The 27952-nt window shown below is 49.1% G+C and overlaps 1 protein-coding gene across 1 annotated transcript in view; it reads right to left on the bottom strand.

Annotated features, from left to right (window-relative positions):
- Positions 1-27952, bottom strand: part of LOC140487662 (uncharacterized) — a 269506-nt gene that overhangs the window by 107936 nt on the left and 133618 nt on the right. Inside the window, exon 15 of the mRNA XM_072586945.1 lies at positions 23169-23225. Within this exon, the coding sequence (XP_072443046.1) occupies positions 23169-23225 (57 nt within the window). The remainder of the gene's footprint in view (positions 1-23168; positions 23226-27952) is intronic.

Genomic DNA, 27952 nt, shown 5'->3' with positions numbered 1-27952 from the left:
GCCCCAAGGTCCCGTACTTCCCGCGGGAGCCTGTGCCCCACAACCTGAGCCGCCTCCGGAATTTTAATTTTGTTGCTTTTAGGGACATAAAAAGGAGGGCCCTGTATCGACTGCTGCTGCACACCGTCCACCTCTTCTCCCTCATCCACCGTCCGGACACGCCTTGGCGTGCCCATTTGCCACCGGGCGGTGGGGATCCCCAGTGGAGGGCTCTCTACGCGGGAGTCCTCCCCCTTTCTCTCGGGGATCTGGGGTGGAGGGTGCTGCACGCAGCAGTCCCCTGCAACCGCAGGTTGCGGTGGTTCACGGACTCCCAGCCCAACTGCTTGTTCTGTGGCGCTGTGGAGTCCGTGGACCATGTATATATTGGGTGTGGGCGTTTGCACTCCCTTTTTGATTTTCTTAAGAACCTTCTCCTCTGTTTCTGGCTGCACTTCAGTCCCACGCTCCTGATCTTCGGGCACCCGGTACGGAGGAGGGAGGGCAGGTCCGAGGACCTCCTCGTGGGTCTGCTCCTGGGCCTGGCCAAACTGGCCATCAACAGGTCCAGGCAGCGGGCCGTGGAGGGGGTCGTTAGGGCCGACTGCCTGCCTCTCTTCCGGGGTTACGTTAGAGCCCGGGTGTCCTTGGAGAAGGAGCACGCGGTGTCCACCGACACCCTGGAGTCGTTCAGGGAGAGGTGGGCGCCGCAGGGAGTGGAGTGCGTCATTTCTCCCTCCAACTCTATTTTGATTTAGTCCCTACCCTCCCCTTCACTGTTTTGCTCACACAGCATTGCCCTGTGGTTTGAAGGGCAGTGCTTGTCACTGGCCACTCGGGTGTCTTTCCTATCTTCCTGGTGGTGGAGATTGAATAAAGATTCGTGCACTTTGTGTCTTTTCACTGTGTCTCACACCTGCACACACACACCATGGGTGCTGGGGAATAAAAATAAGCACTACCGCACTTAGGCGGTAGTGTGGGGGTTAAAAATAAAAGAAGAAAAAGAAAAAAAAAAAAGAAAAAAAAAAAAAAAAAAAAATAAATGGGGAGACCCATCTCCTCTACCTGGGGGTCTACCTCAGCCCGGCTGAGGAATCCTGGCCGGCCAACTGGCAGGAGCTGGAGGCCAAAGTCTCGGCTCGCCTAGGCCGCTGGACAGGACTGCTCCGAGTGCTATCTTACAGGAGTCGAGTGCTGGTCATAAACCAGCTGGTGGCCGCCATGCTGTGGTACCGGCTGGTCACTTTGGTCCCTCCTCCTGGCTTTGTCGCTGACATCCAGAGAACGTTGGTCGACTTCTTCTGGGACAAAAAGATGCACTGGGTCGCCGCGCAGGTTCTGAGTCTCCCTATCGAGGAGGGCGGTCAGTCGCTGGTGTGCGTCCGCACCCAGGTCGCGACGTTCCGCCTTCAGACCTTGCGGCGATACCTTTACGTCGAGCCTCCTCCTAGGTGGTGCGCCCTGGCGACGTATTTTTTCCGCCGGGTGCGTAACCTCAACTACGACACGCAGCTCCTGTTCGTCGACCGTGACGGTTTGGAGGTCGCCCTCAAGGTGCTGCCTGTCTTTTACCAGGACCTGATCACTGTCTGGAACATGGTCGAATCGCGTCGCGCCTACCCTCCGGCTGGAGTAGCGGCTGTCGTCAGGGAGCCGTTGCTCAGGAATCCGCACCTCCGTACTCGCGGGTTCGAGTGGCTGTCGGAGGGGAGGGCCGTGGCGGCGAGGGCGACCAGGGTCGGGGACGTGCTGGGTGCCGGGGGCCTGGGCTGGACGCTGCCGCAGGACATAGCGAGCAGGGCAGCGGTAGACGTCCGGTACGTGGCCACCGCCATCCGACGCCTTAAAACGGCGGTGCTCGGACCCGACGTAGTGCACCGGTTGGAGGACGCTCAGGTGTGCGGTGGGATCCCGTCCGCGCTCACCCCGGCCCGGACGGAATTTCACATTGGCCCCAAGGTCCCGTACTTCCCGCGGGAGCCTGTGCCCCACAACCTGAGCCGCCTCCGGAATTTTAATTTTGTTGCTTTTAGGGACATAAAAAGGAGGGCCCTGTATCGACTGCTGCTGCACACCGTCCACCTCTTCTCCCTCATCCACCGTCCGGACACGCCTTGGCGTGCCCATTTGCCACCGGGCGGTGGGGATCCCCAGTGGAGGGCTCTCTACGCGGGAGTCCTCCCCCTTTCTCTCGGGGATCTGGGGTGGAGGGTGCTGCACGCAGCAGTCCCCTGCAACCGCAGGTTGCGGTGGTTCACGGACTCCCAGCCCAACTGCTTGTTCTGTGGCGCTGTGGAGTCCGTGGACCATGTATATATTGGGTGTGGGCGTTTGCACTCCCTTTTTGATTTTCTTAAGAACCTTCTCCTCTGTTTCTGGCTGCACTTCAGTCCCACGCTCCTGATCTTCGGGCACCCGGTACGGAGGAGGGAGGGCAGGTCCGAGGACCTCCTCGTGGGTCTGCTCCTGGGCCTGGCCAAACTGGCCATCAACAGGTCCAGGCAGCGGGCCGTGGAGGGGGTCGTTAGGGCCGACTGCCTGCCTCTCTTCCGGGGTTACGTTAGAGCCCGGGTGTCCTTGGAGAAGGAGCACGCGGTGTCCACCGACACCCTGGAGTCGTTCAGGGAGAGGTGGGCGCCGCAGGGAGTGGAGTGCGTCATTTCTCCCTCCAACTCTATTTTGATTTAGTCCCTACCCTCCCCTTCACTGTTTTGCTCACACAGCATTGCCCTGTGGTTTGAAGGGCAGTGCTTGTCACTGGCCACTCGGGTGTCTTTCCTATCTTCCTGGTGGTGGAGATTGAATAAAGATTCGTGCACTTTGTGTCTTTTCACTGTGTCTCACACCTGCACACACACACCATGGGTGCTGGGGAATAAAAATAAGCACTACCGCACTTAGGCGGTAGTGTGGGGGTTAAAAATAAAAGAAGAAAAAGAAAAAAAAAAAAGAAAAAAAAAAAAAAAAAAAATAAATGGGGAGACCCATCTCCTCTACCTGGGGGTCTACCTCAGCCCGGCTGAGGAATCCTGGCCGGCCAACTGGCAGGAGCTGGAGGCCAAAGTCTCGGCTCGCCTAGGCCGCTGGACAGGACTGCTCCGAGTGCTATCTTACAGGAGTCGAGTGCTGGTCATAAACCAGCTGGTGGCCGCCATGCTGTGGTACCGGCTGGTCACTTTGGTCCCTCCTCCTGGCTTTGTCGCTGACATCCAGAGAACGTTGGTCGACTTCTTCTGGGACAAAAAGATGCACTGGGTCGCCGCGCAGGTTCTGAGTCTCCCTATCGAGGAGGGCGGTCAGTCGCTGGTGTGCGTCCGCACCCAGGTCGCGACGTTCCGCCTTCAGACCTTGCGGCGATACCTTTACGTCGAGCCTCCTCCTAGGTGGTGCGCCCTGGCGACGTATTTTTTCCACCAGGTGCGTAACCTCAACTACGACACGCAGCTCCTGTTCGTCGACCGTGACGGTTTGGAGGTCGCCCTCAAGGTGCTGCCTGTCTTTTACCAGGACCTGATCACTGTCTGGAACATGGTCGAATCGCGTCGCGCCTACCCTCCGGCTGGAGTAGCGGCTGTCGTCAGGGAGCCGTTGCTCAGGAATCCGCACCTCCGTACTCGCGGGTTCGAGTGGCTGTCGGAGGGGAGGGCCGTGGCGGCGAGGGCGACCAGGGTCGGGGACGTGCTGGGTGCCGGGGGCCTGGGCTGGACGCTGCCGCAGGACATAGCTAGCAGGGCAGCGGTAGACGTCCGGTACGTGGCCACCGCCATCCGACGCCTTAAAACGGCGGTGCTCGGACCCGACGTAGTGCACCGGTTGGAGGACGCTCAGGTGTGCGGTGGGATCCCGTCCGCGCTCACCCCGGCCCGGACGGAATTTCACATTGGCCCCAAGGTCCCGTACTTCCCGCGGGAGCCTGTGCCCCACAACCTGAGCCGCCTCCGGAATTTTAATTTTGTTGCTTTTAGGGACATAAAAAGGAGGGCCCTGTATCGACTGCTGCTGCACACCGTCCACCTCTTCTCCCTCATCCACCGTCCGGACACGCCTTGGCGTGCCCATTTGCCACCGGGCGGTGGAGATCCCCAGTGGAGGGCTCTCTACGCGGGAGTCCTCCCCCTTTCTCTCGGGGATCTGGGGTGGAGGGTGCTGCACGCAGCAGTCCCCTGCAACCGCAGGTTGCGGTGGTTCACGGACTCCCAGCCCAACTGCTTGTTCTGTGGCGCTGTGGAGTCCGTGGACCATGTATATATTGGGTGTGGGCGTTTGCACTCCCTTTTTGATTTCCTCAAAAACCTTCTCCTCTGTTTCTGGCTGCACTTCAGTCCCACGCTCCTGATCTTCGGGCACCCGGTACGGAGGAGGGAGGGCAGGTCCGAGGACCTCCTCGTGGGTCTGCTCCTGGGCCTGGCCAAACTGGCCATCAACAGGTCCAGGCAGCGGGCCGTGGAGGGGGTCGTTAGGGCCGACTGCCTGCCCCTCTTCCGGGGTTACGTTAGAGCCCGGGTGTCCTTGGAGAAGGAGCACGCGGTGTCCACCGACACCCTGGAGTCGTTCAGGGAGAGGTGGGCGCCGCAGGGAGTGGAGTGCGTCATTTCTCCCTCCAACTCTATTTTGATTTAGTCCCGACCCTCCCCTTCACTGTTTTGCTCACACAGCATTGCCCTGTGGTTTGAAGGGCAGTGCTTGTCACTGGCCACTCGGGTGTCTTTCCTATCTTCCTGGTGGTGGAAATTGAATAAAGATTCGTGCACTTTGTGTCTTTTCACTGTGTCTCACACCTGCACACACACACCATGGGTGCTGGGGAAAAAATAAGCACTACCGCACTTAGGCGGTAGTGTGGGGGTTAAATTAAAAAGAAAGTGGAAAAAAAAAAAAAAAGGAGGAACGCCCCCGGGTGTCCTTGGAGAAGGAGCACGCGGGTGTCCTAGGAAAAAAAAAAAAGAAAAAAAAAAAAAAAAAAAAAAAAAAAAAAAAATAAATGGGGAGACCCATCTCCTCTACCTGGGGGTCTACCTCAGCCCGGCTGAGGAATCCTGGCCGGCCAACTGGCAGGAGCTGGAGGCCAAAGTCTCGGCTCGCCTAGGCCGCTGGACAGGACTGCTCCGAGTGCTATCTTACAGGAGTCGAGTGCTGGTCATAAACCAGCTGGTGGCCGCCATGCTGTGGTACCGGCTGGTCACTTTGGTCCCTCCTCCTGGCTTTGTCGCTGACATCCAGAGAACGTTGGTCGACTTCTTCTGGGACAAAAAGATGCACTGGGTCGCCGCGCAGGTTCTGAGTCTCCCTATCGAGGAGGGCGGTCAGTCGCTGGTGTGCGTCCGCACCCAGGTCGCGACGTTCCGCCTTCAGACCTTGCGGCGATACCTTTACGTCGAGCCTCCTCCTAGGTGGTGCGCCCTGGCGACGTATTTTTTCCACCAGGTGCGTAACCTCAACTACGACACGCAGCTCCTGTTCGTCGACCGTGACGGTTTGGAGGTCGCCCTCAAGGTGCTGCCTGTCTTTTACCAGGACCTGATCACTGTCTGGAACATGGTCGAATCGCGTCGCGCCTACCCTCCGGCTGGAGTAGCGGCTGTCGTCAGGGAGCCGTTGCTCAGGAATCCGCACCTCCGTACTCGCGGGTTCGAGTGGCTGTCGGAGGGGAGGGCCGTGGCGGCGAGGGCGACCAGGGTCGGGGACGTGCTGGGTGCCGGGGGCCTGGGCTGGACGCTGCCGCAGGACATAGCTAGCAGGGCAGCGGTAGACGTCCGGTACGTGGCCACCGCCATCCGACGCCTTAAAACGGCGGTGCTCGGACCCGACGTAGTGCACCGGTTGGAGGACGCTCAGGTGTGCGGTGGGATCCCGTCCGCGCTCACCCCGGCCCGGACGGAATTTCACATTGGCCCCAAGGTCCCGTACTTCCCGCGGGAGCCTGTGCCCCACAACCTGAGCCGCCTCCGGAATTTTAATTTTGTTTCTTTTAAGGATATTAAAAGGAAGGCCCTGTATAGACTGCTGCTGCACACCGTCCACCTCTTCTCCCTCATCCACCGTCCGGACACGCCTTGGCGTGCCCATTTGCCACCGGGCGGCGGAGATCCCCAGTGGAGGGCTCTCTACGCGGGAGTCCTCCCCCTTTCTCTCGGGGATCTGGGGTGGAGGGTGCTGCACGCAGCAGTCCCCTGCAACCGCAGGTTGCGGTGGTTCACGGACTCCCAGCCCAACTGCTTGTTCTGTGGCGCTGTGGAGTCCGTGGACCATGTATATATTGGTTGTGGGCGTTTGCACTCCCTTTTTGATTTTCTTAAGAACCTTCTCCTCTGTTTCTGGCTGCACTTCAGTCCCACGCTCCTGATCTTCGGGCACCCGGTACGGAGGAGGGAGGGCAGGTCCGAGGACCTCCTCGTGGGTCTGCTCCTGGGCCTGGCCAAACTGGCCATCAACAGGTCCAGGCAGCGGGCCGTGGAGGGGGTCGTTAGGGCCGACTGCCTGCCCCTCTTCCGGGGTTACGTTAGAGCCCGGGTGTCCTTGGAGAAGGAGCACGCGGTGTCCACCGACACCCTGGAGTCGTTCAGGGAGAGGTGGGCGCCGCAGGGAGTGGAGTGCATCATTTCTCCCTCCAACTCTATTTTGATTTAGTCCCTACCCTCCCCTTCACTGTTTTGCTCACACAGCATTGCCCTGTGGTTTGAAGGGCAGTGCTTGTCACTGGCCACGCGGGTGTTTTTCATATCTTCCTGGTGGTGGAAATTGAATAAAGATTCGTACACTTTGTGTCTTTCACTGTGTCTCACACCTGCACACACACACCATGGGTGCTGGGGAAAAAATAAGCACTACCGCACTTAGGCGGTAGTGTGGAAAGAAAAAGAAAAAAAAAAAAAAAAAAAAAAATAAATGGGGAGACCCATCTCCTCTACCTGGGGGTCTACCTCAGCCCGGCTGAGGAATCCTGGCCGGCCAACTGGCAGGAGCTGGAGGCCAAAGTCTCGGCTCGCCTAGGCCGCTGGACAGGACTGCTCCGAGTGCTATCTTACAGGAGTCGAGTGCTGGTCATAAACCAGCTGGTGGCCGCCATGCTGTGGTACCGGCTGGTCACTTTGGTCCCTCCTCCTGGCTTTGTCGCTGACATCCAGAGAACGTTGGTCGACTTCTTCTGGGACAAAAAGATGCACTGGGTCGCCGCGCAGGTTCTGAGTCTCCCTATCGAGGAGGGCGGTCAGTCGCTGGTGTGCGTCCGCACCCAGGTCGCGACGTTCCGCCTTCAGACCTTGCGGCGATACCTTTACGTCGAGCCTCCTCCTAGGTGGTGCGCCCTGGCGACGTATTTTTTCCGCCAGGTGCGTAACCTCAACTACGACACGCAGCTCCTGTTCGTCGACCGTGACGGTTTGGAGGTCGCCCTCAAGGTGCTGCCTGTCTTTTACCAGGACCTGATCACTGTCTGGAACATGGTCGAATCGCGTCGCGCCTACCCTCCGGCTGGAGTAGCGGCTGTCGTCAGGGAGCCGTTGCTCAGGAATCCGCACCTCCGTACTCGCGGGTTCGAGTGGCTGTCGGAGGGGAGGGCCGTGGCGGCGAGGGCGACCAGGGTCGGGGACGTGCTGGGTGCCGGGGGCCTGGGCTGGACGCTGCCGCAAGACATAGCTAGCAGGGCAGCGGTAGACGTCCGGTACGTGGCCACCGCCATCCGACGCCTTAAAACGGCGGTGCTCGGACCCGACGTAGTGCACCAGTTGGAGGACGCTCAGGTGTGCGGTGGGATCCCGTCCGCGCTCACCCCGGCCCGGACGGAATTTCACATTGGCCCCAAGGTCCTGTACTTCCCGCGGGAGCCTGTGCCCCACAACCTGAGCCGCCTCCGGAATTTTAATTTTGTCCCTTTCAGGGATATAAAAAGGAAGGCCCTGTATCGACTGCTGCTGCACACCGTCCACCTCTTCTCCCTCATCCACCGTCCGGACACGCCTTGGCGTGCCCATTTGCCACCGGGCGGTGGGGATCCCCAGTGGAGGGCTCTCTACGCGGGAGTCCTCCCCCTTTCTCTCGGGGATCTGGGGTGGAGGGTGCTGCACGCAGCAGTCCCCTGCAACCGCAGATTGCGGTGGTTCACGGACTCCCAGCCCAACTGCTTGTTCTGTGGCGCTGTGGAGTCCGTGGACCATGTATATATTGGGTGTGGGCGTTTGCACTCCCTTTTTGATTTTCTTAAAAACCTTCTCCTCTGTTTCTGGCTGCACTTCAGTCCCACGCTCCTGATCTTCGGGCACCCGGTACGGAGGAGGGAGGGCAGGTCCGAGGACCTCCTCGTGGGTCTGCTCCTGGGCCTGGCCAAACTGGCCATCAACAGGTCCAGGCAGCGGGCCGTGGAGGGGGTCGTTAGGGCCGACTGCCTGCCCCTCTTCCGGGGTTACGTTAGAGCCCGGGTGTCCTTGGAGAAGGAGCACGCGGTGTCCACCGACACCCTGGAGTCGTTCAGGGAGAGGTGGGTGCCGCAGGGAGTGGAGTGTATTATTTCCCCGTCCAACTCTATTTTGATTTAGTCCCTACCCTCCCCTTCACTGTTTTGATCACACAGCATTGCCCTTTGATGTGAAGGGCAGTGCTTGTCACTGGCCACTTGGGTGTTTTCCCTATCTTCCTGGTGGTGGAAATTGAATAAAGATTCGTGCACTTTGTGTCTTTTTCACTGTGTCTCACACCTGCACACACACACCATGGGTGCTGGGGAAAAAATAAGCACTCCCGCACTTAGGCGGTAGTGTGGCGGTTTAGAAAGAAAAAAAAAGAGGAAAAAAAAATAAATAAATGGGGAGAGGGTGGAGTGAGGGTCTGGTCACTGAAAGCCATCCCTTGCTCTCACTTCCAACCTTGAAGCTTTTCTCAATACAACTCTTATGTTGCCACATCTAAGAGGGTGGGTGGAATGTTCAATCTGAAAGACACAAGCAGCTACACTTTGCCTAAAGCATGGAAAATCCTGACTTTAATCTCCGATTTTTGATCGGAAAAGGAAGTACTAAGTAAGTAGAAAGCATTTTGAAGAGAGGCCTGTAAACAGTGAAGGAAATTTCTGCTCACGCAGTACTGGATGTTGGTTAAGCCGTCTGATAATTTAGCACCACTGAAGCGTTGAGAGAGATAGTGATGCCATGCCACCAGAGAGATGGTGTTGCTTGTGCATGTGAAAGCTGACACTTTTTTTTTGATAATGTTGTCAAGAGATAGAATGTAGATAAGTACCAGGACGAAATGAAGGTTACATCCTTAAGGGAAAGCAGAAATAATTTTTAAAAAGTAACTTGTTCAGAGATGTTACTACTAACCTCTAGACTAGGTGGGATTTGAACCCAGACCTCCTGGCTTAGAGGCATTGACTCTACCAGTGTACCACAAGAGCCCAAAACAGAACTAAAACTGCAAGAGCAGAAGGAAAAAGTGATTGCTATTGTTTTTTTGCCACAATTAGATCAAAATGGGAACAGGACTGAGCAGTCTTATCTATCTGTTTGATAATGGAGAGATTAGGACTTTTACAGTGCAGTGGTACTGTCCCTGCCTCTGAGTCCAGGAGGCCTGGATTCAAGTGCTTACCTGCTCTAGATGTGTGTAATAACATTTCTGATCAGGATGTTTAAAAGTACCGAAGTGGAGAGATACTGGAGGATTATAATGTGGTCAATCATCAGAGGTGGCTAACAGCTTAAGAATGATAAAGGCAGAAGGTTTAAATTTGCCACGGCCACATTGGGTGTTATTTGTGTCTTTGATAAGAACTGGGTCAGTATTGGGCTGGTACAAAAACTGACTGGTGGAATTTAAATATGGAGCTCTGAGAAAGATGTGAATAGATTCTAGCAGTGACAACAATTTCAAGGATTTTGGAAAGGAAAGGGAAGTTGGGATGATCGTAAATTCAACTGGAAACAACAACTGCTAGAGATCACAGTGGGTCAGGCAGCAACCATGGACAGACACCAAGCTAATGTTTCAAAATCTAGATGACTCTACATCAGAGCGAACATGAAATGTGGAGGGGTCAGCATTTATCCTATAGTTGGGGAGTTGGAATGGTGGAGTGTTGGGGAGAAAGGTTATTGACAGTTCAGATTAAGTGATCAAAATGTGTGAGTGTTAGAACAATGGTGTGTCTAACTATCAAGGTTGAAAGAACAGACAGTCCCACCAGAGTGGGGGAGGGGAGAGAGGACATGGTGACAGAGAATATAACAAGTTAAGCTCAAAGGAAGGGAAGGGGTGGGAATTGGTTCACAATTTGAAGGTGTGGAATTCAATACAGTTGTTCTGATATAATGCGATAGCTACATTCTTGTACAATCTTGCGTTATAAAAACATCATGCAATAGCCATGCCATTTAAACTAATGGGGCCGGGATTGCATTATAGCCAATACAGGTAAGGAAAGTGCGCTTTCTACAAATAACGGTCTGAATTCTTCAATCGCATTAAAGCCAATTCTCATTGAATAAATGAGTTATAGCAGAACCAACTACATTAAGTTTAGAAGGTTGTAAAGGAAATTCAATGGGTTTCTTAAGGACAATGATGATGATAGCAGATTTAAAGGAGACAGGGACAACACTTGAACACAGAGAATGGTTTACAATGTTGGCCAACCTGGGAACCAGCAGAAGTTATGTGATCAGCAATTTGGTAGGAATGGAACCAAGGGTATAGGTGATGACTCTTGAGCTCAGAGAGACGATGAAGAGAAAAAGGAAACTGAAAAAATTGATTACATTGCTTAGCAGGGGGAGTAATAAACTAAGTTTAGCTGAGTAACAAATGTAAGGGAAGAAAATAGCAGAAATAGCTGGAGGGTTCACTTTGATCTTAGTGACAAGAAATCCATGAGTTCGTTTCATATGTTGTTGAAGGTGAGGATGAACGGAATGGGGAGAGGAACTTTAAAATATCTGCATAGACTAAACAATCTGGATTAGTGGTGCTGGAAGAGCACAGCAGTTCAGGCAGCATCCGAGGAGCAGTAAAATCAACGCTTTGGGGAAAAGCCCTCCATCAGGAATAAAGGCAGAGAGCCTGAAGGGTGGAGAGATAAGCTAGAGGAGGGTGGGGGTGAGGAGAAAGTAGCATAGAGTACAATAGGTGAGTGGGGGAGGGGATGAAGGTGATAGGTCAGGGAGGAGGGTGGAGTGGATAGGTGGAAAAGATTCAAGAACACCAGCAATGGTTCTCCTTCAAGATCCTCCGCTCCACACTTGCAGCAATGTGCCGGCACCTAACCTCTCTACAGTCAGCCCTGCCTCAGCTGAGAGCCACACTCTCTCACAATTGCAAAGGACCCACTCTGTACTACATCCTCAGGCGAATTCATACTCGCAACAAACAGTATTTCAATTCCATCTCAAACATTAAAAACTGTAAGGACAACAAACTTTTATCTGCTCACTTCCATAACCAGCACTCCTCAAACATTCCAGAAGATTCCCCCGGTCTCTGAAACTGCTCGGACGCCATTAGCCATGCAGCTGGTGCAGCTGCCACCGCCACACTGATTGATGATGTCACTTCTGCCCCCATCATGGCCACTCCCACAGCCACTTCTGCCCCTCACAACTCCTCATGCATCACACGTAACATCACTTCCGCCCCTCACATCATTGCTGATGTCACACGCTCAGTGACTTCCGCCACCCCTACTGCCGTGTCTGCCACCACTTCTGCCCCCACCGCCACTCACCTGCACTCTGCTGACACGCCCCCCCACAGATCCCACAGTCACCATTCCCGGCCCCCAGAACCCTGAGGGGAACACCATCCCTGCTCATGATTCCACCCCCATTACCCCCACCATCACACCCACTCCAGTTACAGGTTCCGCCCCACTCCCAGCTCCACACCCACACCAGATCCCAGCTCCCAGCCCTGCTGAGTTTTCACCATCCCTCCAGACCTCCCCCTCACTGAGGACGAACGATCAGTCCTCAGCAAAGGACTCACCTTCATCCCCCTCCGTCCACGAATCAATGAATTTAATACACGACGTGACGTCGAACAATTCTTCCGCCGCCTCCGTCTCCGAGCTTACTTTCACAATCAGGAGTCTCGCCCAACTTCCGAGGACCCCTTCGCCCACCTCCAACACACTGCATCCACCTGGACACCCTGCCCTCGACCTCTCCATTTCCAACTGCCGCTAGGACATTAACCGCCTCAACCTGTCTATACCCCCTCCCCCACTCCAACCTCTCACCCTCACAACGCGCAGCCATCCAACCCCTCTGCTCCAATCCCGACCTCACCATCAAGCCAGCAGATAAAGGGGGCGCAGTGGTAGTCTGACGCACTGACCTCTACACCGCTGAAGCCAAATGCCAATTCGAGGACACATCTTCCTACCGCCCCCTCGACCATGACCCCACCCCCCATCACCAAACCATCATCTCCCAGACCATACAGAACCTCATCACCTCAGGAGATCTCCCACCCACAGCTTCCAGCCTCATAGTCTGGGAACCCCGCACTGCCTGGTTCTACCTCCTTCCCAAGATCCACATGCTTGACCACCCTGGCTGACCCATTGTCTCAGCATGCTCCTGCCCCACTGAACTCATCTCTACCTACCTCGACACTGTCCTATCCCCCCTAGTCCAGGAACTCCCCACATATGTTCGAGACACCACCCACGCCTTCCACCTCCTCCAAGACTTCAGTTTCCCCGGCCCCCAATGCTTCATCTTCACCATGGATATCCAATCCCTCTACACCTTCGTCCGCCATGACCAGGGCCTCCAAGCCCTCCGTTTTTTCCTCTCCCGATGTCCCCAACAGTACACTTCCACCGACACCCTCATTCATTTGGCCGAACTGGTCGTCACCCTTAACAATTTCTCCTTTGCATCCTCCCACTTCCTCCAGACCAAAGGGGTAGCCATGGGCACACGTATGGGCCCCAGCTATGCCTGTCTCTTTGTTGGCTACGAAGAACAGTTGATCTTCCGTAATTATACTGGCACCACTCCCCACCTCTTCCACCGCTACATTGATGACTGCATTGGCGCCACCTCGTGCTCCCGCGAGGAGGTTGAGCAATTCATCAACTTCACCAACACATTCCACCCTGACCTTAAATTTACCTGGACCTTCTCTGATACCTCCCTCCCCTTCCTGGACCTCTCCATCTCTATTAATGATGACCGACTTGACACTGACATTTTGTACAAACCCACCGACTCCCACAGCTACCTGGATTACACCTCTTCCCACCCTACCTCTTGCAAAAATGTCATCCCGTATTCCCAACTACTCCGCCTCCACCGTATCTGCTCCCAGGAGGAACAGTTCCACCACAGAACACACCAGATGGCCTCCTTCTTTAGAGACCGCAATTTCCCTTGCCACGTGGTTAAAGGCGCCCTCCAACGCATCTCGTCCACATCCCGCACCTCCGCCCTCAGACCCCACCCCTCCAACCATAACAAGGACAGAACGCCGCTGGTGCTCACCTTCCACCCTACCAACCTTCGCATAAACCAAATCATCTGCCAATATTTCTGCCCCCTCCAAAAAGACCCCACCACCAGGGATATATTTCCCTCCCCACCCCTTTCCGCCTTCCACAAAGACCTTTTCCCTCCGTGACTACCTGGTCAGGTCCACGCCCCCTACAACCCACCCTCCCATCTTGGCACCTTCCCCCACCACCACAGGAATTGCAAAACCTGCACGCACACCTCCTCCCTCACCTCTATCCAAGGCCCTAAAGGAGCCTTCCACATCCATCAAAGTTTTACCTGCACATCCACCAATATCATTTATTATATCCGTTGCTCCCGATGCGGTCTCCTCTACATTTGGGAGACTGGGCACCTCCTAGCAGAGCGCTTTAGGGAACATCTCCGGGACACCCGCACCAATCAACCACACCACCCTGTGGCCCAACATTTCAACTCCTTTTCCCATGCTGCTGAGGACATGGAGGTCCTGGGCCTCCTTCACCGCCGCTCCCTCACCACCAGACACCTGAAGGAAGAACGCCTCATCTTCCGCCTTGGAACACTTCAACCCCAGGGCATCAATGTGGACTTCAAAAGTTTCCTCATTTCCCCTTCCCCCACCTCACTCTAGTTCCAAACTTCCAGCTCAGCACTGTCCCCATGACTTGTCCTACCTGCCTATCTTCTTTTCCACCTATCCACTCCACCCTCCTCCCTGACCTATCACCTTCATCCCCTCCCCCACTCACCTATTGTACTTTATGCTACTTTCTCCCCACCCCCACCCTCCTCAACCTATCTCTCCACCCTTCAGGCTCTCTATTCCTGATGAAGGGCATTTGCCCGAAACATTGACTTTACTGCTCCTCGGATACTACCTGAACTGCTGTGCTCTTCCAGCACCATTAATCCAGAATCTGCTTTCCAGCATCTGCAGTCATTGTTTTTATCTAAACAATCTGGAGTTACCTTTACATTCCAGGATCGTCCCAGACGAGTGAGCAGTTTCAGCACAGAAGTGCAGGACATGACAGTGCTTTAAAGTGGGACTGTTCGGTTTGGCAATGGACATTTAAATCAATTGTACACCACATTCTTTTATTTCTCCTCTGAGCTAACCTCTCTAGGGGAATCCCCATGGTGACAGGGTGAGACAGGATAATGTTTTTATTGGAGAATATGATATCAAAGGTTAATATAAAATGCAGTTGACTAGGTGAGAAGCTGCAGAAATGTGGTGGTTAACAGAAATACAAAGAATTTTGAACATGCAAGTTGTCAGTGAATTAGGGGATTGTTTTTCTGTAAATGAAGATAAAAGGAATTAGGGGTTGAGAGTGGAAGGCAGATACAAGTGCTAAATGATACAAGGTGGTAGGTAGGGCCGATCAGGGATAGCAGAAGGAACTTGTGCGCAGAGTCTGAGTAGATAGATTACTTACAGTGTGGAAACAGGCCCTTCGGCCAACAAGTCCACACCGACCCGCCACCCACCCAGACCCATTCCCCTACATTTACTCTTTCACCTAACACTACAGGTAATTTAGCATGGCCAGTTCACCTAACCTGCACATTTTTGGAGTGTGGGAGGAAACCGGAGCAAACCCACACAGACATGGGGAGAATGTGCAAACTCCGCACAGTCGCCCAAGGCGGGAATTGAACCCAGGTCTCTGGCGCTGTGAGGCAGCAGTGCTAACCACTGTGCCGCCCACAGATGGGAAGCCCTAAGTAACTTTTTTGCTTCGGTTTTCACCAAGGAAAGGGACCTTGTTGTGAATGAAAGCTTTGAGGAGCTGGGATACAGTCTTGATCAGATCAGAAATGATGAAGTTGATGTGCTGGAAATTTTGGAAAACATTAAGATTGATAAGTACCCAGGGTCAGACTAGATTTATCCTAGGCTGCTCCGGGAAGTGGGAAAGGAGGTTGCTAAGCCATTGGCGAGGATATTTGCCTCCTCACTCTCCACGTGAGTTGTACCGGAGGATTGGAAGGAGGTGAATGTTGTTCCTCTTTTCAAGAAGGGTAATAGGGAAATCCCTGGCAATTACAGACCAGTCAGTCTTTTGTCTGTGGTCAGCAAAGTTTTGGAAAGAATTCTGAGGGATAGGATTTATGACTATTTGGCAAAGCATAGTGTGATTAAAGGCTTTGTGAAGGCCTCACAAATCTTATTGAGTTCTTTGAGGAGGTGACAAGACAGGTCGATGAAGGTCGAACAGTGGATGTGGTGTACATGGATTTCAACAAGGCATTTGATAAGGTTTCCCATGGTAGGCTCATTCATAAAGTCAGGAAATATGGGATACAGGGAGATTTGGCTATCTTGATTGAGAATTGGCTGGCTGACAGAAGGCAGAGAGTGGTTGTTGATGGAAAGTATTCTGCCTGGAGGTCAGTGTTGAGTGGGGTTCCACAGGGCTCTGTTCTTGGGCCTCTGCTCCTTGTAGCTTTTATAAATGACTTGGATAAGGAGGTTGAGGGGTGGGTTAGTAAATTTGCAGATGACACAAAGGTTAGAGGTGTCATCGATAGTATAGAGGGCTACTGCAGGCTGCAGCGCGACATAGACAGGTATGCAGAGCTGGGCTGAGAAATGGCAGATGGAGTTCAACCTGGATAAATGTTAAGTTTGGAAGGTCGAACTCAAATGCTGAATATAGGATTAAAGACAGGATTCTTGGCAGTGTGGAGGAACAGAGGGATCTGGGTGTGCAAGTACATAGATCCCTCAAAGTTGCCACCCAGTTCTGTGCTGTAGTTTTCTCTATTCTACATTCTAAGTGTTCAGAGATGGCCTTATCTGTAATAGTGAGATTAGCAATACCACCCAATGGTTGTCAAGAAAGCATATGGTGTTTTGGCTTTCATTAACAGGAGAATCGAATTTAAGAGCCGCGAGGTTTTGCTACAGCTCTACAAGTCCCTGGTGAGACTACACTTGAAATATTGTGTCCAGTTCTGGTTGCCTTACTATAGGAAAGATACAGAGGCTTTGGAGAGGGTGCAAAGAAGGTTTACCAGGATGCTGCCTGGACTGGAGGGCTTGCCTTATGGAGAATGGTTGAATAAGCTCAGGCTTTTCTCTCTGGAGAGAAGGAGGAGACCTGATTGAGGTATACAAGATAATGAGTGGAATAGATAGAGTCAATAGCCAGAGACTTTTCCCCAGGGCAGGATTGACTGGTACGAGGACTCATAGTTTGAAGATACTAGGAGGAAGGTATAAAGGAGATGTCAGAGGTAGATTCTTTGCGCAAAGAGTGGTGAATGCATGGAGTGCGTTGCCGGCTGTGGTGGTGGAAGCAGAGTCATTAGGGACATTTAAGCAATTGCTGAACATGCACATGGATAGCAGTGTGTTGAGGGGTACGTACGTTAAGTTATTATATTTTACATCAGAATTAAACCTCGGCACAACATTGTGGGCCAAAGGGCCTGTCCTGTGCTGTACTTTTCTAGGTTCTACATTCTAAGTGTTCAGAGATGGCCTTATCTGTAACAGTGAGACTAGCAATACCACTTAAGATGACATAGACAGGTAAGGCTGTGAATATGGGTTTAGATGGAGGGAGAGATTTAGTGAAGATGAGAAGAGCGTAATCTGGGAAAAAGAACATGATGAGTTGAAATTGTTGAACGTGAGAAGTCATTTAGAGCAGAGGAGGAAGGAGGAATGCAGTGAAGGTATCTCAGTGATTTTATTATTGTAATTGCTTTAGCATAAAGGTGAGGGGTGTGAAACAATGTAAAATGCTTAAAGTGGATGAAAGTATCAGACAACTAGGGGATGAGGTCAAAGTGTGATCTGGTGTTAAGAGCTAAACTGCCACCATGGTGGTCTTAAATAACAAATTAAAATGATGGAGAAACTCAGCAACACTGGGAGCATTTGTGAAGAGAGAAAAATAGTGAATGTTTCAATCTAAAATTCTCTTACAACAGAGAATAGAACAGCATAGGTCCACTATGTCCACAGCAACCACAAAGCTATTCTAAACTAATCCCGTCTTCCTGCACATGGTCTGCATCCCTCTATTCTCTGCCTGTTCATATGTCCATCTGAATGCCTCTTAAGTATTGTTATTACATTTGCTTCTACCACCTCCCCTGGATTGCATTCCAGGCCTCTACCACCCTCTGAGTAAAAGAAACTTGCCTCACACATTTTCCATAAACTTTCCCCCCTCACCTTAAGCCTATGCCCCCAGTATTTGATATTTCCACCCGAGGGAAAAAAACTTCACTATCCACCCTATTCGTGGCTCTCATAATTGAATATAGAGTCATGGTGATATACAGCACCGAAACAGACCCTTCGGTCCAACTCATTATGCCGACCAGCCATCCGAACCTAATCTAGTTCCATTTGCCAGCACTCAGCCCATATCCCTCCAAACCCTTACTTTTAATATACCCTTTTAAATGTTGCAATTGTGCTAGCCTCCACCACTTCCTCTGGCAGCTCATTCCATACAGATACCACCCTCTGTGTGAAAAAGTTGCCCCTTAGGTCTCTTTCCTCTTTCCTCTCTCACCCTAAATCTTTCCTCTCTCACCCTAAACCTATGCCCTCTAATTCTGGACTCCCCACACCAGGAAAAAGACTGTCTATTTATCCTATCCATGCCCCTCATAATTTTGTAAACCTCTATAAGGTCACCCCTCAGCCTCCAATGCTCAAGGGAAAACAGCCCTAGCCTTTCATTCTCTCATTACAGTTCAAATCCTCCAACCCTGGCAATGTCCTTGTAAATCTTTTCTGAACCCTTTCAAGTTACACACACATTCTTCCAACAGGAAGGAGACGAGAACTGCATGCAATATTCCAAAAGTGGTCCAAGCAACACCCTGTACAGCCACAACATGACCTCCCAACTCGTACATTTAAGCAGCATTTAGAAATTCACTTCTGATGCCACAGATTCCAAGGCAATAAGCCATCAGCTAGAAAATTGGATTAACACAGTCAAATCTTTGTTGACTGGTCCAAACATGATGGGATAAATGTTCTCTTTCTGTGGGGTAAACAACTATGACTCTATATCTGTGCTGGCTCTTTTACAGAGCAACTACACTTAATCCCACATCCTCAGTAGTTTGCTTATAATCCTGTTATTTCTTCAATCCCTTTAACAATTCCTTCAAAATTATTTCTAAAATCAGCTTCCTTAAGTATGAAATCACTTATTAGTTATGGTGTACAACAACGATTTTGACAAATGTAAAGGACATGATTAAAGAATTTGCAGATGCAACAAAAATGTATTGGTGTCTCTTCTAGCAGATTACCCCACAGCTTCCGACACTCTTGCAAAGACAACCCAAGTTTGTCCAACCTTTCCTTATAGCTAATGCAGTACAATCCAGGCAACATCCTGATCGACAAAAAACCAAAAGAACTGCGGATGTTGGAAATCAACCACAAACAGAAAATGCTGGAAAAACTGAGCAGGTCTGGCAGCATCTGTGTAGAGAAGTTAGAATTAATGTTTCAGGTCCAGTGACCTTTCTTCAGAACTGGTCACTAGACCCGAAGCGTTAATTCTAATTTCCTTCACGAGATGCTGCCAGACCTTTTGAGTTTATCCAGCATTTTCTGTTTTTGTAACATCCTGGAAATCTCTTTTGGACCCTCTCCAAAACCTCCACATTTTTCCTATAGTGTGGCAAGCAGAACTGCACACAATGTTCCAATGTTTTACACAACTGCAACATGACTTGTTAATTTTAATGCTTAATGCCCCAACTGATGAATCCAAACATTCCACATGCCTTCTGTACCACCTTATTCACTTGTTTTGCCACTTTCAGGGAGCTATGTACTTGCACCCAAGATCCCTCTGTATGCCAATGCTCCTAAAGGTCCTGCCATTTACTGTATACATTCCTCTTGCATTTGACACCCCAAAATGTATCACCTCACACTTTTCTGGTTGAAAATCCACCTGCCATTTCACTGCCCAATTTCCAATCGATTTATATCATACTGCATGTTTTGAGAATCTTCTTCACCACAGCTCTACCAATTTCTATATTGTCTGAAAACTTACTAATCAGACCACCTATAGTTTTTCGGATTGTAATGAAAGAGGGGGAGAATGGGTGAATGGAGCAGGTGATGAGGGTGCCCAGAGCAAGAGACAAAGGGAATGATAAGTGCTAATCACGGTAAAGGAGGGATTGGTATGTAATGTAGATATAAATGTTAGCTGTGAAAAGGAGTTCTCTTTGCTGAGAGAAAAGCCAACATGACACTGACAAGAGAAAGCTGTAATTTGGAGGTGCCAGTGTTGGACTGGGGTGTACACAGTTAAACATCAATCAAAATGGAGGATTGTCATCAAAATGGATGACAGAAGTCATGCTCTGAAGTTGTTAAACTCAATGTTAAGTCTGAGAGGCTATAGGGTGTCTTGCGGAAAATGAGGTGCTGTTCTTCCTGCTTCTGTTGAACTTCACTGGAAAACTGTAGGCAGTACAAGAATGGAAATGTTAATAAGGGGACCAAGGTGATTTATTAAAATGGCAAGTAATTGCAATATTCTATGGCCAAAGCAAAAGTGTTCTGCAAAGTGGTCACCTAGTCTGCATTTGGTACTGCCAATGTAGAGGAGATTGCACTGTGAGCAGCAAATACAGTAGATGAGATTGAAAGAAGTGCAAGTAAAATGCTTCACTTGAAAGGTGTCTTTGGTGCCTTGGAAAGTGAGGAAGGATGAGATGAAAGAGCAAATCTTACACCTTTGGTAATTGCATGGGAAGGTGCAATGGTTATGGTGAGAAAGTGTTGGACATGATGGAGGTATGGGCCAGGAAATCATGGAGGGCACAGTGCCTGTGGAATGCTGACAATAGAAGTGGGGAGAGGAAGGTGTGTTTGTGGTGGATTTCTGCTGGAGGTGGTGGAGATTAATCCTTTGATTGTGGACATTGGAGGGATAGTAAAGTGCCGGTAAGGGCAGCCCTGTCATTGTTCCAGAGGTGAAAGATGAGGTGAGGGCAGAAGTGCTGGAAGATATTTGGACATGGCTAAGGGCTCTGTCAAACTGTGAAATTGTAATTAAGTACTTGCTAGAAGCAGGATGTGAGGAAGTGTACTGAGCTATCCATGGGAATCTCAGGTTTGTTGAGATTTAAGTACTGGTGGACAGCTCATTCCCAGTAGCAGCAGCAGAGAAGTCAAGGAAGGGAAGGGAAGAGTCAGAGATGGACTAGGTGAAGTCGAGAGAAAGATTGAAATTGAAAGCAAAACCGATGACTTTTTCCAATTCTGGACAACAGCAGGAAGCACTGATATATCAGTGAAAGAGATAGCTGGGGTCAAAATAAGTCTGGATCAAGAAATATTCTATGTACCCCACAAAGACGTAAGGATAACCAGAACTCATGCATGTACCCACAGCCACACCCTTGTCTTGAAGAAAATGGGATGAGTCAAAGGAGAATTTGTACAAAGTTATAATGAGCTGGGCTGAAGGAAGAGACTGGTGGTAGATGGGGACTATTAGGCCTCTTTTCCAGGAAAAAATGGAAAGCCTTCCAACCATGCTGATGGGGAATGGATGTGTAGAGAGATTGCCCACCATGGTGAAGAGGAGCTGTCTAGTGCCAGGAAATTCGAAATTGTGGCACAGATGTGAAGCATCAAAAAAAGGTTGAAAATAAGTGGGAAGACACTAAACCGAATCAAGTTAAGAAGAAATATGTTCAATGGGGCAGGAACAGGCTGAAACAATACATGTAGATTTTAGGAAGGAGGTAGAAACAGGCTGGGGGACTAGAAGATTGGAAACTGTGGAGTGGGGAAGATGAGGTCAGTCACAGTGGAGGAAACAATAGCTTCATGTTCAATAGTGCAGTCATGGTTCAGGGAATAAAGAAGGAAATGTCTGAGAGTTGGGACTCAGCCTCTGTAAGGTCGGAGTTGGCTCACCAAACGACAGCAACACCTTCTTTATCAGTAGGTTTGATAACAAATTCAGGTTTGGACCTTAAAGAACAGAATGCAGCAAGCTCAGAGGGAGACTGGTAACAGTGGGTGAGAGGAGCAGAGAAATTACCACAATGGCCTTGGGGTAGTATAGTGGCTCAGTGGTTAGCACTGCTGCCTCAACAGCAACAGGGACTCGGGTTCAATTCTAGCCTCAGGTGACTGTCTGCGTGGAGTTTGCACATTTTCCCTGTGTCTGGGTGGGTTTCCTCCCACAATCCAAAGATGTGCAGGTCAGGTGAATTGGCTGGGTTAAATTGCCCATAATGTTTAGGGATGTGTAGGTTAGGTGCATTAGTCAAGGGTAAATGTAGAGTAATGGGTCTGGGTGGGTTACTCTTTGGAGGGTCGATGTGGACTTGTTGAGCCAAATGGCCAGTTTTCACACTGTAGGGTTTCTACGATCTATATTGATAGAAGGTATAATCAGATGAAGAGAATTCACTAAGGGGCAAAGTGTCATTACTCCTTAACCATGTTTTTGTTCAGACCATGAAGTCACCGTAATCATCAAAACTAAAAGGCAGGATTAAGGATGAGGAACAGGATGTGGGTGAGTACGAAAGGAAAGGAGTAATTGCCTGGATCTCTTTTCTCTATAAAATAGAATACTGAAGCATGTCTTATAGAGGCATTTACAATTATGAAAGGTTTTGATGGCATTTAAATCGAAAGAATATTTCTTCTCATCCAGTTAAGCATAACTAGAGGCTATCAATACATGATGGTCACCACGAAATCCAATGATAAACTGAGGAGAAACTTCTTGACCCAAATTTTGGTGACAATTAATACGGATGGTTAGAGTGAATAGCTCAGAGGATTTAAGGGGAAGTTGCAGAGGCATGTGAGGGAGAAAGAAACAGAAGTATTATAATGATGGATTTATATTAGAAAATATAGCAGGACGCTTGAGTGAAGTATAAACACTGGCATTAATTGGTATATCCAAATGGTCTGTTTCTACATTACATATCCTACATTACATATGACACCAAGTGTGTACAGAATGGGATTTTACTGCTATCACAAAATCTGGTTTTTTTGTTTACTGTTGTCAATTCCTTTGCACCTTACCCTCATCACTTACACTTCTGAAGAGAATTCTATTGCATTGCTTTGAAACTAATAAGCATGTGGGTGGCAGAGCAACGGCTTTCTAGCTGCAGTGCTCAAGTGTCTGATGGCTGAAATCCTGGCAACATTACCTGTTTACATTACATTGCCTGGATTACACTGCATTGTAAAGAAGCCTCACATTATCACCAGGCATTTGCAGCTGGCAGTATGTAACAACGAGGAATTCAACAAGCTACTGGTAAAGGCGAAAGTGAGGACTGTAGCTGCTGGAGATTAGAGTTGAGATTGTGTCGCTGGAAAAGCACAGCAGATCAAGCAGCATCCGAGGAGCAGGAAAATCGACGTTTTGGGAAAAAGCCAAAAAAAGAAACTACTGGTAAAGGTGACCATCGCTCAGGGTCTACTATGCAGGCCATGCTACTACCCAAGAAAATTACCACAGGGAGTAGAACTAAAAAGCGAAGAAATAGGATTCAAAGTAGCCTATCTCATCCTTCCACTTAGAAACTGTCTAAATTAAGACATATTATTTCAGAACTCAATACAAATGCTGAGAGAACATAGGCAATACATGTAAGAAAATGAGTTTTAAACCTGACATAGGCACACAAAAACATCTTTAGTTAAGAATCATGAAAATTTACCTTGGTAGGTCAAATCAGTTTGTGTGCTTAGACTGCACAGCATAGTCTTCTGTTTACCTGAAATAGACAAAAAAACACTACTTATGCAAGGCAGTATGCTGAAGAGAAAAGCTTTACTACAGTAATTGGAAAACATGTGAAACTAATTAATCTAGTCTAGGTCCCCTCTTTGCTCCCGCATTTTGTTTTCAGAAAATTATGGAGTGAAATGATTTGTAATTGGAATTTTTGCTGCCTTCAGGAATGGCATTGACTTTGCATTGGACCATATAAAAAAAAGTATTTTATGGGATGAACGTGTTGCTGGCTAGGCCAACATTTATTGCCCATTCCTAATTATCCAGACGGCAGTTATAAGTCACCCACATTGCTCTGGGTCTGAAGTCACATGCAGGCCAGATCAGGTAAGGATGGCAGTTTCCTTCCCGAAAGCACAATTGTGAACCAGGTGGAGTTTTCCTGAGAATTGTTCCATGGTTATCATTAGACTCTTAATTCCAAATTTTAATTGATATCAAATTCCACCATCTGCCTAGGTGGGATTTGAACCCATTTACTAGATTAACACCTCTGGGCCATCACCTCCCTATTTTATGTTGCGTCCCAATAATTACATTTCCTATTATATATTTAGGCCTTACCATTTTTGCTCACAAATTGCTGGAAATGTGAATTGATAAAGTTGCAATAAGGACATTAGGGTATTTGGAACCTCAGTGAACAAAGGGGCAATGCATCCCTTTTTCCAGTGAGATTATATGACTGAATTAAAAAAAAGGAAAGACTGAGAAGGAGGATGAATTAGTGGATTAATTCAATATTAAATCAAATATAGAAACAAGAAACAAAAGATCGTATTGAAAGAAAGAATCATAGAAAAAGAAACAAACTAGGAGCAGGAGTAGGCAATTCAGCCCTTCCGGGTAAAAACAATGACTGCAGATGCTGGAAACCAGATTTTGGATTAGTGGTACTGGAAGAGCACAGCAGTTCAGGCAGCATCCGAGGAGCAGCAAAACCGACGTTTCGGGCAAAAGTCCTTCATCAGGAATAAAGGCAGAGAGCCTGAAGCGTGGAGAGATAAGCTAGAGGAGGGTGGGGGTGTGGAGAGAGTAGCATAGAGTACAATAGGTGAGTGGGGGAGGGGATGAAGGTGATAGGTCAGGGAGGAGAGGGTGGAGTGGACAGGTGGAAAAGAAGATAGCAGGTAGGACAAGTCCGGACAAGTCATGGGGTCAGTGCTGAGCTGGAAGTTTGGAATTAGGGTGAGGTGGGGGAAGGGGAAATGAGGAAACTGTTGAAGTTCACATTGATGCCCTGGGGTTGAAGTGTTCCGAGGCGGAAGATGAGGCGTTCTTCCTCCAGGCGTCTGGTGGTGAGGGAGTAGCGGTGAAGGAGGCCCAGGACCTCCAAGTCCTTGGCAGACTGGGAGGGGGAGTTGAAATGTTGGGCCACAGGGCGGTGTGGTTGTTTGGTGCGGGTGTCCCGGAGATGTTCCCTAAAGTGCTCTGCTAGGAGGCGCGGCCAGTCTCCCCAATGTAGAGGAGACCGCATCAGGAGCAACGAAGGAATAAATGATATTAGTGGATGTGCAGGTAAAACTTTGATGGATGTGAAAGGCTCCTTTAGGGCCTTGGATGGAGGTGAGGGAAGAGGTGTGGGTGCAGGTTTTGCAATTCCTGCGGTGGCAGGGGAAGGTGCCAGGATGAGAGGGTGGGTTGTAGGGGGGGCGTGGACCTGACCAGGTAGTCACGGAGGGAACGGTCTTTGCGGAAGGCGGAAAGGGGTGGGGAGGGAAATATATCCCTGGTGGTGGGGTCTTTTTGGAGGTGGCAGAAATGTCGGCGGATGATTTGGTTTATGCAAAGGTTGGTAGGGTGGAAGGTGAGCACCAGGGGCGTTCTGTCCTTGTTACGGTTGGAGGGGTGGGTTATGAGGGCGGAGGTGCAGGATGTGGACGAGATGCATTGGAGGGCATCTTTAACCACGTGGGAAGGGAAATTGCGGTCTCTAAAGAAGGAGAGAATCTAGTGTGTTCTGTGAAGGAACTGATCCTCCTGGGAGCAGATACAGCGGAGGCGGAGGAATTGGGAATACGGGATGGCATTTTTGCAAGAGGTAGGGTGGGAAGAGGTGTAATTCAGGTAGCTGTGGGAGTCGGTGGGTTTGTAAAAAATGTCAGTGTCTAGTCAGTCGTCATTAGTGAAGATGGAGAGGTCCAGGAAGAGGATGGAGGTGTCAGAGATGGTTCAGGAAGGGGAGGGAGGTGTCAATTCAGCCCTTCCAGCCTACACTGCCATTCAATATGTTCATGATTGATTCGCTGTCTCAATGCCATTTGTATGAAGGTGTAAGGGGTACTGTACCTTTAAGAGAGTGGAAAAGCTAGCAAGGACTTAGACAGGCATAGAGAGTACAGAATAAGATAACAATGTAACTCTTGGTCAGAACAGCTCGCACGGGCTGGATTGCCATGAGACAAAAACAAATTCAAATTTGGCCAATCAGTTTAAATTCTGCCCCAATGTACCAAACCCCAATCAAATTTGAATTTGGTATTTTGACAATATTAAAAACAATGAAACAATCTGATTTTTTTGTGTTATAAAACTGGAAAAAAAATTGAACAGTTGGAAAAAGAACTGCCAAAAGACCAAAAGATGTAGGCTGCTAGTAAGAACCCTCTGAGATGTGCCTGTCTCGAGGAGTTTGCACAGAAAAAAACATCAACACCGACCTGGAGAGCAAATTTACAGAGGAAGATACAAAGAGAAGATTCAACAGTAGCTGTAAATTTTAATCGGGGGGGGGTTTCATCAGACCAGTATTGTAGAGGGGAAGGTAAAAGATAGGTTTAGATAAATGAGTTGTAAATAATTGTTAGTTAATTATTCTCTGTTAGACTTAAAACATTTGTTAATTTTTACTTTAAATAGTGATTTTTGGGATAGTTCTTTGCCTTTCGAATTTTCACAGATTACAGCATGAGGTAAATATTTTCTGTGTAGCTGGTTTAAATTAGCAGGGGTGGGAGGGTGGTGGTTGGGTTTACCCTGTGTCCTAACACATTTTCCTGTTTTCTCTTTATAACCCTTGATGCCTTTAAAAACTAGAAATTATTCATCTCTTTATCGATCATACACAAAGACCCAGCCTCCACAACTCTCTTTGGTCGCAAATTCCAAAGGTTGACAACCCTCTCTGTGAAGAATTGTTTCCTCATCTGAGCACTAAATGGTCGACCCCTTATCCTAAAATTGTGGACTCTGGTTCTAGACTCCCCAGTCAGAAAATACATTTTCCATGCATCTAGTCTGTCTAGTACTGTTATAATTTAATGTTTCCATCAGATTCCCTCTCATTCTTTTAAATTCCAGTGAATACAAGCCCAGTTGAACTAATCTCTCCTCTTACAACAGTCTTTTATCTCTCCACCTTTCAGGCACTCTGCCTGTATTCCTGATGAAGGGCTTTTGCCCGAAATGTCGATTTTACTGCTCCTCGGATGCTGCCTGAACTGCTGTGCTTTTCCAGCACCACTCTAATCTAGACTCTGGTTTCCAGCATCTGCAGTCATTGTTTTTACCTCTTACAACAGTCTTGTCAACCCTGGTATCAGCCTAGTGAACCTTCATTGAATTCTCTCTATGGCACAGTATCCTTTCTTAGACTGGGAGACCAAAATTGCACAGTATGCTCCAGATACAATTTTACTAAGGCCCTGTAAAACTGCAATAAGACATCCCTTATTCTGAACTCAAATCATCTTGTAATAAAGATAGCATACCAAGAAACCATTTGCCTTCTTAATTACTTGCCTAGACCTGCTCATTTACCATCATTAACTGATGTACAATGACATCCAGATCCCTTTGTGCATACAAATTTCAGAATATATCACAATTTAAACAATATTGTCTATCTGTTTCTCACATCAAAGTGTACAATTTCACATTTATTCTTGGTGTACTGCCTCTACCATTTACTTGCTTGAACCCCGTCCAGTTTAATAATAACTTTTCTATAACAGTGCCAACAGAACTCTGTACGGTACTTCAGAAGAAGCCTCACCAACGTCCTCTACAATCTCAACATGACATCCCAACTCCTATACTCAAGCATGCTAAATACCTTCTTAATCAACTGTATCACAAATTTCAAAGAATTATGTACCTGAACCCCTAGGTCTCTCTCTATTTTACAACACTCCCCAATGTCCTACCATTAACTGTGTAAGACCTACCAGTGTTTGTATTATCATAATGCAGTAACTCACATTTATCCAAATTACACTTCATCGGCCACTCCTTAGCCCATTGACCCAATTGATCAAGGTATCTTTGTAATCTTAGAAAGCTTCTTCACTGTCCATTTTACCACCAATTTTGGTGTCATCTGCAAACAATGCCAGCCCTATATTCTCATCCAAATCATTTACATAAATGACAAATAAAAGTCATTTTATTGGTGGAACACATCACTAGCCACAGGGCCTTCAGGCCTCCATCACCACCCTGTCACCTACTATAAAGCTAATTTTGTATCCAGTTGGCGAGCGCATCTTGAATCCCACGTGATCTAACTTTACTAATTAGTCTACCTTATCAAAGGCTTTACTAAAGTCCAAGTAAACAAAGTCTACTGCTCTGCCCTCATCAATCTTTTTGGCAACTTCTTTATAAAACTCAATCAAGTTTGCAAGACACGATTTTTCTCACACGAAGTCATGCTGACTATCCATAATCAATCCTTGCACTTCAAATGCATGTAAATTCTGTCTGTCA

The sequence above is a fragment of the Chiloscyllium punctatum genome, chromosome 17, assembly GCF_047496795.1.
Source record: "Chiloscyllium punctatum isolate Juve2018m chromosome 17, sChiPun1.3, whole genome shotgun sequence".
In the NCBI taxonomy this organism is placed as follows: Eukaryota; Metazoa; Chordata; class Chondrichthyes; order Orectolobiformes; family Hemiscylliidae; genus Chiloscyllium; species Chiloscyllium punctatum.
Note: the sequence above shows the minus strand (reverse complement) of the source record. Positions and strands in the feature narration are given on the sequence as shown.